General features: G+C 43.2%; 1 protein-coding gene across 2 annotated transcripts in view; it reads right to left on the bottom strand.

Moving 5' to 3' along the window:
• The window catches only part of Kcnk10 (potassium two pore domain channel subfamily K member 10), a 141,282-nt gene that overhangs the window by 42,746 nt on the left and 82,193 nt on the right, over window positions 1-16,343 (bottom strand). For both annotated transcript variants that reach the window (XM_076551174.1, XM_042261018.2), the window contains exon 4: window positions 8,485-8,645. In XM_076551174.1, the coding sequence (XP_076407289.1) occupies window positions 8,485-8,645 (161 nt within the window). The remainder of the gene's footprint in view (window positions 1-8,484; window positions 8,646-16,343) is intronic.

The following is a 16,343-nucleotide window of genomic DNA, read 5'->3' on the forward strand; positions in this document are numbered from 1 at the left end:
CACACACACACACACACACACACACACACATCCAATTTGTGTTATCTATATACTCACTGGAGCACGGTCAAAAATTAATTCTTCCTCTCCCACATGCCTCCTTGCCAGAAGCCATAAATTGTGGAGAGCATCCCCATCACAGGTTTTAAGAGTTCCCTTTGGCGCCTTCCCGTCTAGGTTATTACCTTTTTGGGAGTGGGGGTAGGGTTGTCACAGAGGCCTTCCATGTCCCTCCCTCTCAACTATGTATCTGCGGTCACCAATATCACAGCAAGACAGCCTCCTCGCTCTTCAGTCATCTGGAGTACAGATCATGGGCCTCCATACAGTTTCTGATGACAGCACAGACCATGAACATGGCCCCTGGCTACAGTAGGACCATGGATCCAGACATGGCCTTCAGCAGCAGGACGGGTCCAGACATCACCATGGCTTCAGGTGGCAGCAACTATCACCCTTTCTTAAGAGTTTGGAAGGCCAGGAGGGTCCTCACGTTTCATGATAGTAGATTTAGAGCAATGCATCATGGGTAAGCTGTGCCCAGACACCTTTGCCTCAAAAGACAAATAAACATTTCTGTTTTGTCCTTGTGTGGTGGGAAGGCTAAGGAAGAAAAAGAGTGTCCCTTGGTTTTAGAAGAAATAGCAGAAAGCTTGCTGCTCAGTCTGATAGTAGGAGATAGCTGCCTCCTCCCAGAGGCCAAAGTCCACCTCAAAGAAAGAGAGTGGGATTCAGTCCAAACCGGACTTGGCTCTGCTAAAGCATCTTATCAAGTGGTGGTCAATGTTGCCCAGCAGAGCTGGAGCCCACCGCAAGGGAGGGAGAGGCTCCTCATTTCTAAACCCTGCTTTGGAATCTGGCACCAGATCTATTCAATCTCAAGTAATTATCCTTCCTTGCTAACTGCCCGGATTTCCCTCTTTGGCATGGCAGGTGAACTTTTTTTCACTTAACTAGCAAGGTATGCTAAAAGATCTCAAACTCCACATTTGCTTCAGGATGTAGTTGAAAACGGTGTATCCGACAGTAAACTTTTTTTGGCTCATCTAGAAGAAGCCTAACAGGATCACTGGTTCAGATCCACACCATGCCACTAACTTAACACATGACTTCAGTCTGGTGGCTTCACAAAGGACGGGCTCGGTTTTCTTGGATGTGAAAAGAGTGAGTCACAAACACAATAACGTTTCCAAAAAAGTGGATGCACAGGCCATCTGTATCTAAATTCCCAGGACGTTTGTCATTCTGAAATCGTCCAGTAAAGCAACCCAAGAAATACGCCAAGAGCATTTTCCCTATTTACAAATTTTTCTGTCATCTTTGGAGATCGAACGGTGCATTAGCCTTTGGGGCTGAGTGACTATCTCAGGACAACGACCTCTCCTGGATACCAAAACTCTTACAGTTCAGTGGGAAGCCTCTCCTCCTGTCATAGTAAAGCCGATAGCCTGGGTATTGTCTAGGCTTCAAAGCTGGCATGGGTGAGAGTAAGACAGGATTGTTTGTCACTAGAGAAATGATTCAAAGACCAGCTAATTTTTGACGAGTAGGAAAAAGAGACAATTTCCTGAAAAGTGGCTTATGCAGCTTCCTGTTGACTGACACCAGTACATGCTAACACTTGCTTACCCCACCTTCTCTGCTCACAGAATTTGAATCCCATTCATTAAAGCAATGTGGTTAGTCTCAAGGGATGGCAGATAATTCCTCTACCTCCAGGGTTTTCAAATTCCAGCAAGCACCAGAATCTCCTGGAGAGCTTGGTAAACACAGATGACTGAACTCCAAACCCTCCAAGAATATTCATGTCTAACACACATTTGGGGGGAGGGGGTGCTGCTGCAAGACTGTTGAGGGACACACCAAGAGTCATTGGTCAGTCAATTCAATTGCCCTTTGCTGGATGCTTGCCTTCCTAACCTCTCGTACAACTGGGAATGGTCAAGTGATCCGTTTCTAGTTGATGAGACAAAACAAGAAAAAGAAATAAATATGCCCATGAATGTGCATGTGTGCACACCTACCTACACATGTACGCACATAGTATACACACATACAATACACACATGCATCTCTATAGATGTAGTAACAGACTTTACACCCTTCACAAAAATTAACTTACCATATATCACAGACTTAAATGTAAACTATGCAACTAAAAAAACACCTAGATAACAGAAGAAACCTAGCTGGCCTCAGGCAGGACTAACAATAGCCCTTTGAATAAATACCAAAGGCACACGCATAAAAAAAAATGGTCAATATGCCAGACTATCTTAATTTTTTCTATTTTGCAAAAGATGTAGTTAAGAGAATAAAAGGAAGGTTACACAGAATATTTTCAAAAGTCACATCTAATAAGGGCTGTTATTCAAAATATTCAAAAGTTTTAAAACTCAACAATAAATAAAAAAAAATCTTGACTAAGAAATAGGCCAAAGACTTTAATAGAGATCTGTTAGCTGTCAAACAAGCATATGAGAATATATCCCATGTCATATGTCATTGGGAACGGCAAATTAAAATAAAGAACTACCAAACACACTAGTTGGAATGTATGCAGACAACTCCAAATGCTGTCAAGGAAGTGAGGCAACAGGGAGAGAAAACTCTCATTTGTTCTTTATAGAAATGGAAAATGGTGACGGCTTGGGAAAACAGGCGGGAGTTTTCCTAACACGAAGCATGTTCTTAAATCCAGTGATCATGTTTCCTGGCGTTTACCCAAAGGCATTGGAACAGGTAGTTCCAGAAGCTTTATTCATATTGCCTAACGCAGGATGCAAACAAGTTGTCTTTCAGTTGGTAAATGGATCGATGAAGCAGATTATCACTCAGGAAAAAAAAAGAAAATGGATTATCATTCAGCACTGAAGAGAAATGAGTTACTGAGCCGTGGAAATTCCTGAAGAAAATACCTATTGAACTGCTAACGACTGTTTACCACTAACTGGAGGAAGCCAGTCTGAGAAGGCTCTATTTTGTTTAACTCTGGTTCTACTGCATCCAGAAAAGGCAAAACTATAATGGCAGGAGACAAAGATCAGCGCTTTCCAGGGCCTAGGAGAAGGAATGAGGTGGACAGGCAAACACAGCTAGTGAGGGCCATGACAGTGTTCTGTGTGGCTCTATAGTGGTGGGTCCACGTCACTGAACGCTTGACCAAACACCGAATGTACAGCATTATGAGAGAGAACCCTAATATAAATTATAGACCGAGAAGTAATTAAGGTTCATCAAATGAAATAAAAATGCACTACTCTGGTAGAGGGTGTGTGTGTGTGTGTGTGTGTGTGTGTGTGTGTGTGTGTGATATATATGCATATATGAATGGGAATACATATATACAGTAAATCTATGTACTGTCCTTTCACTTTTGCTATAAATCTAAAACTGCTATAAAATGTCTTTGAGACATAAAGAAATAAACAGATGTAATAACATTTTTAAGTGTCTCTTTTATCTTGCCTTAAATGTGGTTGTATGAAACCATGTTATCTGTTCAATTGTAACCTTCTTGCAACCATGAGGTAGCAAGCCTCTGGATGAAAAGCAGACACGCCAAGAAAGAAAGAACTTGGATATGCTCGACACTGTGTGGTCAGCAGATCCCACTTAAAACAAGCTGCCTCCAGGCTTCTTGCCATATGAGGTAAATGAGTGTCCAAATTTTCAGCCACGGTTTATCAGTATTCAGAAGGCATTCCGGTTTTCCTGGCACCAGGATCAATGCTGTAGGACATGCTCTGAGCCTCTATCCTCACTTTCCAACCTGTCCAGGGTCTTAACCTGATGGACTTAGGCGAGCAACTTCTGCTCAGGCCCTGCTTTTGCTGCTTGTGATGAGCTTGCTGTAAAGAGATGAACTCGGTTTAGCTCTCCATAATGTAGTGAAGGTCAGTGGGGCAGATTGTCCTTGTGGAGAAGGTCTCTGCTACTGATGATAGCACAACTCTGAGGGTGCTGAAGACAGAATATCTATGACGCCTCTAGAAGATAAACTACTCCAATGCCCAGCCCCTGTGACACAGTGACCTATTGATTCCATAACTATGTGACATAATATGGCTGACCTTTAAGACAGATTATGCTCACAGGCTTGATCTAATCTCTGAGCCATCAAAGCTTTCCCCGGCTTGGCCAGAGTGGAAGTCAGGGCTATCCAAAGTGTGAGGAGGATCTAGTACATCCTTGGTTTTGAAGCTGAAGGGGCCTATGTGGCAAAGCATTTGGGTGAAACTAGGAAAATGGCTCTGTGTTAGTTTGAATGTAATTGACCCCCATAATCTCATAGGGAGAGGCACTATTAGGAGGTGTGGCTTTGTTGGAGTGGGTATGGCCTTGTTGGAGGAAGTGTGTCACTGTAGGGGTGGTCGTTGAGGTTTCCTATGCTTAGGATACCGCCAAGTGTCTCAGTAGACTTCCTGTGGCCTGCATATCAAGATGTAGCCAACACCATATCTGCCTGCATGCCGCCATGCTCCCCACCACGATGATAATGGACTGAATCTCTGAAACTGTAATCAAGCCACTCCAATTATATATTTTCTTTATAAGAGTTGCTGTGATCATGGTGTATCTTCACAGCATAAAGACCCTAACAAAGACAGGTGCCTACTTGAAAACCAGCAAGCAAATAGGGCTTTCTATCCTACAACCACAAAGAACCGTGTTTGTAGCTGTTTCCTCCAGATGGAAACATTGCCTTGTGGAGGAAGCAGAGAGGATCACAAGACTCATGAAATTCCCAATATTTGTGAGGACCCTGCTGAGGTTTAATAATCAGTCAGCAGCTCCTGGGAAGGGGACTCTTCAGTAGTCTAGCTGCCTGCAAGCCGTGCGGGGAGCTCCACTGTGCAGCCTTTGTGGGTTGGCACCCTTGGTAGGACAGGGGTTTGGGTAATGCAGCTGCCCGAAGCACGCATGCTTCTTGAAGTAGTAATCCTCCATGCACTCTCCTGTAAGCAACCCCAAAACTCACTGGTCACTCAGTTAGGCTTAGGTGGAATTGCTACTTTGGCTTGCCATTGCTTTCTAGGATGAATAGAAAGAGCACCCACCCCAGGAAAGGCAATGCAATAATTATTGTTTTCTTTCCCAACTGTGAATGCACTTGGGACAGGTTCTCCCTCAAACCTGGAGCCTCATCTGGCCCAGCACCTTGACTTTGGCCTTGTTGATACCCTGACCATATAAGACACGTCTGCCTCACTTTCCTGAATAACTCCCTGTCTTTGATGGTTCTGCAAGGACCAGAGAGGGCCATCAGCATAAAAGTGAACTGTGTAAATGTCCAGGCTCGGCCCCAGAGTCTACTGAAGGGCCTTCTGGAAACAGTTTAAAAGAGGGGACCAGCATGCTCCCACTTGTAGTCTAAACTACATTACAGGAGAGAGCACTCCCAATTTGGTAGGCATACAGTAAAATGATTGCAATCTCCCCGCTCATGTAGAATACAATGACTAAACCTGCTAAGGGGAATTAAAAGCTGAAATCCAATCCTTTCTTCTGTGACCAAAGAAACTGAAACCAAGGGGAGCTACCAAAAAAAGGGGGAAATGCCAAATCAGTCATTTCTCCATGGGAATGCTCTAAGAACACTCCTGTTTCTACCGAGTGTTCAGCGACTACATCCATTTTTTTCCTACCTCAAAGGGCTGTGCAGACGGCTAAGAAGCTCCTCCGAGGAGTTCAAAACAGCTCTTTGGAGACAAAGCCACTGTGTCTGAGTTAAGAAGACCTAAACATTTGAGAAACTGAGCGCCATGGTTTCCATGGTGACCACTGAGGAGACAGGTGCACATTCTAATGAGGCTGGCTAGCCAGCCAGCACCCAGGGAGCAAAGGCTGTGGGACCTTCCAGAAAACCTCACACATACACAAAATCTGAGTGAGTGGCTAGCCTGCCAGCAAATTCTCCTCTCAGGGGGAACAGTTCTGAGCTCTATGCTTTTGGTCCTGGGCCAAGTTCTTGCCTACCCATTATTTCATTTAGCCATCACCAAAACTTTCTAAAGTTGATTTGTGCTCTGTTGCCTTTTGCTGATGAAGAAATGGGGGCAGCTTCCCAGGACTGCTAGGTTTATAAATGTGACTACAACTCAGCTATGTATCTTTTGTGTGTGTGTGCTTCCTTTTTTTTTAATTTTATTTTACATATCAGCCACGGATTCCCTTGTTCTCCCCCCTCCTGGCTCCCCCTCCCCCCCAGCCCACCCCCATTCCCATCTCCTCCATGGCAAAGACTCCCCTGAGGATTGAGTTCAACTTGGTAGATTCAGTCCAGGCAGGTCCAGTCCCCTCCTCCCAGGCTGAGCCAAGTGTCCCTGCATAAGCCCCAGGTTCTAAACAGCCAGCACATGCACTGAGGACAGGTCCCGGTCCCACTGCCTGGATGCCTCCCAAACAGATCAAGCTAATCAACTGTCTCACTTATCCAGAGGGCCTGATCCAGTTGGGGGCTCCTCGGCTGTTGGAAAAAGCACAGGGACAAATAGCCAAATGAATGGAAACACAGCTATGTATCTTGTTCCTCTTATCTGCTAATAAACCTCTTATACTGCCCCTCTGAGGAGCTCCCCTATGTCAGGTAAAGAGAGGTAGAGCCTAGGGTTTGGGGAACAGTCTAAGAGGTCCTATCTCCAAGGATGCAGCGTGCACTGATTTAGAGCTTACCACTCACCCATTGTTATAGATTCTAAAAAGGTTTTCAATATGTCATTGTGAAAAATTATATAATCAGAGGATGGAGAGCCAGCATGGTCTGTAAAATGCCTGGCACACAAGCATGAGGACCCAAGTACTATCCCCAGCATCCATGTAGAAAGCTTGCATAGTAACAGACATATATAATCCAAGTACTGTGGGGGAGCAAAGACAGAAGTGTCCCTGGGACTTGTCTGCTGACCCACCCAATTAAATCAGTGAGCTCTGGGTTCAGTGAGAGACACTGACTCAAGAAAATATGGTAAGGATCAATAAAGGTAGACACCTGACATTGACGACTGGCCTACACACACACACACACACACACACACACACACACACACACACACACACACACACAAATATGTAGTTAAGTTACTATAAGAAAGAATTCTCCGATGAAGGACAGAAAGACTTGAGAACAACATCGAAATTGAGTAAGCACAGAAATGACTAAGCTACCCATAAGTTTTGTGAAGTCAAATGAATCAGGATGAGTTAAAGGGCATTGGCAACCTTAGACCATTCACATCCATCCTACATGCCCGCTACAGAGGTCAAACATATCATCATTAGAAAATAACCCCCTCAATAGATGTTCTTAAGAGGAAAATACATACTAAGGTAATAAGAATGCTCCACACCTTAGCATAAAGTAGAGCATTGGCATCCTGTTGCTGAGGGAATGCTCAGCATTGAACGGCTGAACAAGGAGGAGCCAAGAAGCAAGAGACACAAAGCACAGAACAGAAGACAGGGAAGTTCAGAATCCAGGGTCTCCTGGAGACGCTACAAGAATAAAACAAGTGCAAGGGTTCTAATAATGAAACAGATGGGTTCATAGTTCTCTACATCACTTTAAAAAAAATAAGGAAACCATCTTCCAACTTTTTCATTTGTTAAGTAAGAGAGAGAGAGAGAGAGAGAGAGAGAGAGAGAGAGAGAGAGAGAGAGTGTGTGTGTGTGTGTGCACCATTGTGCACACCCTCATGTACTTGTGCACATAGCTCATAGGTGTAGTAGGTCAAAAGATAATTTGTAAGAGCCGGCTCTCTCTTTCCACCATGTAGGTCCTGGAAATTGAACTCGGCTTGTTGTGCCCCCACTGAACAGTCCTGCCTGCTTACCATCTTCCATCTTTAAGGGAAACTAAGCTATGATTGAAATGTGATAAGTGTTGGATAATGTGATCTTAAAAGGCAGGGCCTCTAAAGAGGTTAAGCCATGAGGGCTCCTCCTCCACCAATGAGGTGGAAGCCCCTCTCAGAGAGTCATCCTGCAATGTCAAGCCCTTCTTCCTTCCATCCATCCACCATATGAGGTCTTAGCACCCTCCTCTCTAGAGGTCACAGTGACAACCACACCTTGAAGGGGGAACACAGCCTCTCACTAAGTACATGAACCTTGATCCTATACATCCAGTCTCCAACCAGTGGGGAATAAGTGCCTGTTGTTTGTATGCCTTCCTGCCTCAGACCTTTCATTATGGCAGCATAAACGGACTAAGACATTGAGTGTGTCTCACCTCTTTTTGGTAAATTTGTGTTGGTAATCCATACATAACCTTCTTTGACCCTCTAAATACCACCACAAGGCAGGAAGTTATTCAAGAAAAAGACATTTAGGTAGAGTGGTCTTTCTACCATCAGCCAAAAGAGAAAACACAATCATAGCATTCACCTATTTCATTCAGACAGAGCCCTTGCTGCTGCTTCTAAACCCTGTTAGGCCAAAGCCCATCACGCCGGCAATGAGGGTTTAGACTGGTGCGGTACTCACTCGAAAAACCTTTTCCACTCTCGCGATGCTTTTGCCAAAGATGGTTCCAAGTTGGTCTCCAATTCCAGCCAATAAGAAACCAAAGAGAGGGATCCCAAAGATGGCATATAAAATACAAAAGATTTTGCCTCCTTCGGTGCTTGGAGCAATATTCCCATACCCTGGGGAGAAAGAGTAGAGGGAGAAAGGGAAAGCAGTGAGGTGGCAGAGAAAATAGAGCATTAACCAAAGCATCCCCAGAATTCATGTTCTCCAAAGCCCTTTACAACTCCAAACAGTGTCTCCTTGCACCTCTCCCTATAAATAGACTCCATGTTTCTGAGAACTTAATATGTTTAAGAAATGTGTGGTCAGCCTGAATTACACTTCTGATAGAAAAATGATACTTTGCTCTTAAGAAATATCACACATCATGGACACGATTGAATGGCACAGAAAGTTTCACCTTTGCCTCTGAAGACAAAAGCTGCTTGTTACAGTTCTGTCCCATAAGCATCCTCTTTGCCTGGACTTGCTGCATCCAACATCTGCTCTCACAGAGTAATAGGTACTGAATGTTAAGGAGGAAATATGGTCTACTACAAACTCAGAAGGGTCAAATAACTTGTCCTTCCCTAACCTGGGAAGCCTGCTACTGGGGAAAAATGAGTAAGCAAGGACTCTGCATCTCTTTCCCCCATTGACAATGAAGTCTAGCTGCGTCCAACTCTCTTTACTAGAAATGGCACACAATCCCTGACTCTTGTATCTCTGCCCACTACCCTTGCACCCAGAGCAATCAGAGCTAAATAAATGTTTGTAGATAGAAGAGATGTTTGAACACAAAAGATTCCATCTATAGTCAGGTCAATTAAAATGAGTTTCACATAGTATAGTTGTTTGAAAATATGAACGTCTTCATTCTTATGAGTTTTGCAATTATGTAAGTAATTCGGGTATGCTGAGTGTTGGGCTTTGTGGTGGTTTGGAAGAAATTGGCCCCCATACGCCCATAGGGACTGGCACTATTAAGAGGTGTGGCCTTGTTGGAGGAAGTGTAGCCTGGTTGGAGGAAGTGTGTCACTGGAGGCAGGCTTTGAGGTCTCAGATGCTCAAGCTAGGTTCAGTGTGGCAAGTCTCTTCCTGCTGCCTGAGGATCCAGATGTAGAACTCTTAGCTCCTTCTCCAGCACCATGGCTGCCTGCATGCCATGCTTCCTACTATGATGATCATGAACTAAACCTCTAAAACTGTAAGCCAGCCCAAATTAAGTGTTTTCCTTTATATGAGTTGCTGTGGTCACGGTGTCTCTACATAGCAATAGAAACCCTAACAAAGACAGGCTTATTCCATATAAACGGGGCTGGTGAGAGTATTGCTGGAAGAAGCAGGCTTATAATAGTAGTACAATTTACATAGGATGAAAGCCTCAAGTAGTTGATAGTCATTTTCTTGTCAATTAGCATTACACTCTTACAATAGCCACTTAACATTCTCCCTAGTTCAGACAGTTCAAGTGGGGCCTGTTTCTGAATCCACGCAATGGGTGAAGTATTGGTCCGTGGCAAGAGACACATTAGAGAACATGGCACAGAAAGGAACAATGTTCTCAGCATTGTCAAAAAAGAAAAAACACGTTCTTGGTTGTCCATCATTTATGCTCTCGTGGGCCTGCAGAGCTCGCTGTTAGATTCTGCCTTGGGGATGAGTCACTTGGCTATTTTCCTTAACAATTTTCTGTTCAGAGTCATTCAAACCTCTTACCGCAAATTATTTAAACGGCACTTTCCATTTCTTAGATGGGTGTGCAGGCAAGACTTCCTAATCTTATTTTCTTTTGCTCGCGATCATGTTGATTTAAATGTGCAACAAAGCTCCTGGGACTTTTTCTCCACGCTTTCGGGAGCCTGGACAAAATGATCCTGCCAAGTACTCTCACCTAGAATAATCCGATGGTCACTGACTTACTCCGTTAGAAAGAGAGCAAGCCTGCCTCTGCATCTTCACATTACAGGAGCTCAAGGCAAGCCTTGGAAACATTCCAGAAGCTTGTAGAGACACCAACCATTTTAGCTTGACTGTCCCACCACAGCCTCAGTTGAGGGAACACAGGTTTTCTTTTAGTCCTTCTCAGAAAGATATTGCAAACATGGGCAAGCTGAAGTATTGAGACTCCCGAGTATGCATTTGTTAATCCACACAAGCTCTGCGTGTGTTCTCCAGTGTGCTCACAGAGCATGCTGGCATCACCCTAAACGCACCAGCAAAAAGCAAGGAGGTTTCACACCCACTTCATAATACCTCACTGTCCTTAGACCTATGGAATCTCTCCAAGTCTTATGGTATTGGAAACATTCAAGAAAAAATGTGGGGGGAAAACAAAGAGTATGTAGTGGTGGCAGTAGCAGAACTGATTCACAGACCAGAATACCACAGTAAAATAAAATTGAAGTTCTCCAGCAAGGGTGTTATTAAGGCAATATTCAAATATACCATGTGTGTACATATGTATAAATGCATTTAGCTGACACAGTGTGTGTGTGTGTGTGTGTGTGTGTGTGTGTGTGTGTGTGTGTGTGTGTGTGTGTGTGTGTGTGTGCTTAACTTGAGCTGGGTTAGCTCAATGACTTAAGTGGGTCCATGGTCATGGTGGCTGGGTAAACATGGTGCCTCTTAGGCAGCAAAATACCAGTGAGACTGAGAACTAGAGGAGATAGCCCACCTCCTGCTCAAAAAGAACTAACTTGGCACATCAGAACTAGATGCAGGGAGAGCAAAGGCAGCCCAGAAGTCCCTCTACCAACCAGTTGCTTCTCACTCTAAGCAAAGGATGACAGTGAGAACATTGAGAAACAACAAGGTTGTGTCAGCAGAGGACCAGACAGGTCTCGGGTCTGATCACCCCTACATAGAAAACATCTCCAAGTCCTTAAAGAAAAAGCTGGTGTTGAAAGACTTAGTCCTGAGACATAAAGAACTTCCCACATACTACTTATGTGCCAAAATACCCAACTGTGACTATGGAACCAGCCTGGTCTGTGCTTGCAGGGATATTCTATTGCATACATGAACTGTGTGAGTCAACTCGTCCTCACACTTAGAAAGGTCCCATGTAGGGGGCCAAAAAGTCTTTGTGCATACAGATAAGCACTGGAGAAGCCAGGAAAAGGTAAGCACATAACTTGTTTCTTCAGTGGAATGAGGTGCTTAGCTATTCCTCCTGGAATGCTGGGAATGGATGTTAGTTTACAACCTGATGATTTTGTTGTCTGATGAGCCAGGGTCTGACCCTATCTCCCACAATTTAAGCTTTACTTATCCCAAACCTAAATCTTGAACATGACTTCTAGGCCATAAAACTCATCCTTATGAGTGATGTCATTTGAACTTTACAACTAGGTAACTTTTATGTTATCTTAGGGCCAGGCCAATCCTGACACTCACAGGCACTATGTTTACCTCAGTTATTCTCCCTAGACCCTAAATCTTGGGCACTATGTCTGAGTCAACAGCACCTATCTTTGTCTAAAAAAAAAAAGCCAGGTGTATTTTGTAAAGAAAAGCAATGTAAACATGTCTTAAATTTATTGTGTACTTGGGACTGAGTTAATTGTTACCAGGAGGCTTTTTTTCCCAAAACTGTTCTGTGCTTAAATATGGCTAGAGTAAATGATCTGGTGTCAGACTCTTGAAATCTTGAGCTAGCAATGGCTGCCTCAATCAGACTGAACCAAGTTTCATTCTTCCCTCAGATGTATCATTTCTCTGACAGTTGTAAACCTGAAGGGACCTTCCACAGTTCTGTGCTTGATTAAATGTCCTGTTGCTCCCATGTTGATATTCTTAATTACTTGTTAATAATGAACCATGTGTTTCTATTCTGCACCAAGCCGTGCTGGTCCTAGCCAATGACGTTGGGTGAAGACACTAGGCGCCACTGCTTTCTTCTTGTGACGTAATGGGTAAGTTGTTTAACTTTTTCAGGTCTCATTCTCACCATCAGTAAAAATGTGACCATTTCCTGCCTTTCTGGAAAAGATGATCTGTGGAAAAGCATCTAGACACAGGCGCGAGCATCATCCCTCCAGCTTACAAAAGCTAGCTGCTATGGATCTACCAGCAGAGGCAATAACCAAAGGCAAAGGGGACTTCTCATATCAGAATTAGATATGAAGAAATAAACAAATATAAGGCACTTGATCAATACCAGTCTTCCTCTGATCAGGCTACTGGTTTGGAAAGGTTCCTAAAAGTATTTATTTTGCTGCATGACTATTCCCAGATGCCCATAGGAGACTAGTTCCAGGAGTCCCTGCAGATAACAGAGTTCATGGATATTCCATTCTCTTATTTACCAAAATATACCATATTTGTATATAAACCTAAACACTTCCTTCCATATAATCTAAACCCTAATGCATTGTAAATGTATGTAAATCTGTTAGACTGTATTGTTTAAGGGATGATGAAATGGAAAAACAGTCCAATGTGCATACATTTTTGTTTGAATGCTTTCAGTCCATAATTGGTTGACTCTATATGAAAGCACAGATACGAAGGGCTAATGTTATAAGCATAATCTCTGTATATATCTGCACACTAAAGGCTCTTTTAAAAGGTGTACTGACATGGAGTCATAGGGCCACTTTTCAGAAAAGGCCATTCCTACACACATAACTTCATGCTGCTCATGACAGTCTTCCTGGAAAATGATTTGGCACGCCCTTAAAAGCTCCATGCCCTTTGACAGAGCAACTTCATTGGACCTTTTCCAAGGAAACAACCAACTTCCTGCATAAAGGTTTTCACTGCGATGTGAAGAGGGTCACAAAAGGAGCAACATCTTAATCCCTCCACAACATGTGACTACAGTATAGGTAGTGAGCCCAAGGGGCCATCGAAGATGGGCTTTGCCAAGAACTGCAGAGCTCTAGCATTGCTAGTAAGGGAAATGTGAACAATATTAGCTCACAAACTATATGACCTGGAGCAAGCAGACCAGGATATGAGCTGCACAGTTAATGAGATAAAGCTTCCCAGGATAACTGCTCATTATTAACTGTGGACGACTTTTCAAGGACAGCTGAAGAATGACCAGCCCTGAGAGTACTTGCAAGCCTCGTTGCAAGCCTTGCAATGAACTTACCATAAGTACTTGGCTTTTTTAAATTTGGTGATTTGTTTTCTCACCTCATTCCTTCTTACATTACATTAAGCTTTTTTTTTTTAACTTCTCTAGCTATGTGGATTTAAAAAAATCCTCTACTCTGGAATTAAATTTTACGCAGCTAAATAGTACCCAACTTAAAATTCATTATGTCTCAGTTAAGAGGAAGAAATGGAAACGTCACATTTACTAAGCTGCATAGAACAAGGACCCAGCCTGCTGTAGACTTTGAGTGGTGGGTTATATTTTTGTTTGTTTTTGTTTGCGTACTGACTTTGTAGTGGTTGCCTGTTGGTAGCCAATCTTTGTGATTTGGAGTAAAGGTACTGGTCCTCTGCACAATTGGTCAGACACAGTGGCCAGTCTCTTTCTACAGAGGAAATGGCCTCTTAAATAGCCAAGACAAGGACACATGAACCCAGAGGCTCATCCAACAGGCATCTCTGCCTAAAACTTGAATCAAGAGCGTGTGGCCCAAAGATGGCAGCCACAGTGGAGTGCCAGAAGAGTCAGGCACTGATCGTGGGGTCAAAGGATATTTATGGACCCTCTATGAACTCTCTTCTATCTGTGCACATTGGTGAGGAATGTCTAGATTACAGAAAATCCGATGCAGACCAACTTAAGCCTACACAATGGGAAATCCCACTGACCCAAGAAAAACAGGAAATTTAATATTTTTCTTAGTATTTTGTAAGTAGCTCCATTCAGAGCTCACAGGGCATGAGTAGCCCTTTCCTTACTCGGGCAATATTAGCTCAGCTCTAGACAGAGTAACCCACCAAGGGAAGACAGCAAGGGGCATTAGAGTGGCTTGGTCTTCCCTCTCCAAGTTTACCACCAGTAAGAAAGTGAGGAAGCCATTTCCTCCAGAGTTCAAGCAAAATCCCAAGAAGTTCTTGTCGGCCATCTTTGAACTGGTAACTCTGGCCACAGACTGAATTTTGTTATATAGATAATGTCATTCTTCCTCAGAGCCTAGGGGTCATGAGTGCAGAATGGGGGTCATGAATGGAAAGGGGAAATTGGATATACTGTTGTTGAGATAGAGATGAATTTTTTAAAAAAAAAATGTATGAGTGATGGGTGGCTGGAAAACCAAGTAAGTACCATTAGTAAATACCATTAGTATTTTATTGAAAATCATGCCAATACTTCAGAGGCCAGCATAGACATTGCTATTTCAATGCATCAAACAAAACCCTGATTTAGCAATTTCATGCAACAAGGAAATGAATAGGTTTTTCCAAATCTATTATTTGTAATATCCCCTAATATCCTCATGGATCCAATACTGACACTTGAGAGTATTTTCCAAAGTATACCTTTTGAAATGGCCAAGACTCTCCCAACTTTAATTATTTTGCAAATCCTTTAAAAATGCCTGTGCCTTTCTTCATTCTAATGACCAGACTGTCAAATATATTCTAGCACAACATCATTCTTATCTGATGGATGACTTCAATGTCCTTGGGTTGGCTCAGGTTCATAGTGCATGAGGGTCTAGACATGCTTTCTCTGTTGGGTATAGTGAGTCTGTGAATTCTGGTGGCCTCACCTGATCCAGAAGTCACAGAGGCTTCTGGGTGCAGACCTACATGTATAATGAACACTTGGAACTCTGACAATAGCTGGTACTAATGAATTTAAGAATTGAAAATGTAAAATAGCTTGTCATCTAATTAGATTGAGAGAGTTGGTGGTTAATTTTAGGTGCTTATTTGACTGGGTTATGAATACCTAGAAAACTGGTAAAGCATTATTACTTGATGTGTCTATAAAAATGTTTCTAGATGTTTCCACAGGGCATTGTCAAGTGAGTTGAGGAACTAAGTGTGGAAGATCCATCCTCAATGTCGGCAGGATCATTGGCTGAGAGCTTGTATAGAACAAAAGGGGGAAGGCATGGAAAAGATCTCTCTCTCTCTCTTTCTCTCCCTATCTCTCCCACACATAGGCACATACAGCTCAGACACATTTTTCCTTCTTCTACCCTTCGACATCAGAAGTCTGACCTCTCTGGCCTGTAGTCACCAGGATTTATACCACTGCCCTTGTGGATTTTTAGCTCTTTGGCCTCAGTCCAAGAGTTTTACCATTAGCATGCCTGCATCTGAAACCTTTGAACTTGGACTAAACCATCTAAAAGCACTCCATGGCTTCCATTGCAAGTAGCCTGCCAAATGGATCTGTCTTGGGCCCATGGATGCAGAAGCCAATTCCCCTGCCCTGTGTCTATACACATATCCTCTCATTTCTGCTTCCCTGAAGACCTCAATTGATACAAGTCTCAGTAAGGATGACAATTCTCTTTCCTTCTGAAAGTTTATGTCACATATAACTTTCTTGATTTCAATAGTGTAAAAGAACATAGACCTTATGATTAGATATTAAAACAAAAAAAATGCATGCCTCTAAAACAACACTTCACCTCTAAAGCATGCACCAATAAGAAGTTGACTGTAAACACTGTAAACCAAAGTTGAGAGCTTTTCAAAAGGAGTAGCTGGGCCTCAGAGAGAATCAGAGAAGAAAGATCCTCCCAGGAAGGTTAAAGCCACCTCACAGTCTCCTCCTGACACTGTCTTCTGAGTTCTAGAACCACAGGTGTGCACCCTCACCTCCAAATTCTCCAAGAGCCACTCCTAACTCCTGAGGGTGATTTCCAGCCAGACAAGTGATGAGGGGGAGCTAATATCATCTAATGATTAAT

This window comes from Peromyscus maniculatus, chromosome 14 (assembly GCF_049852395.1).
Source record: "Peromyscus maniculatus bairdii isolate BWxNUB_F1_BW_parent chromosome 14, HU_Pman_BW_mat_3.1, whole genome shotgun sequence".
NCBI lineage: Eukaryota > Metazoa > Chordata > Mammalia > Rodentia > Cricetidae > Peromyscus > Peromyscus maniculatus.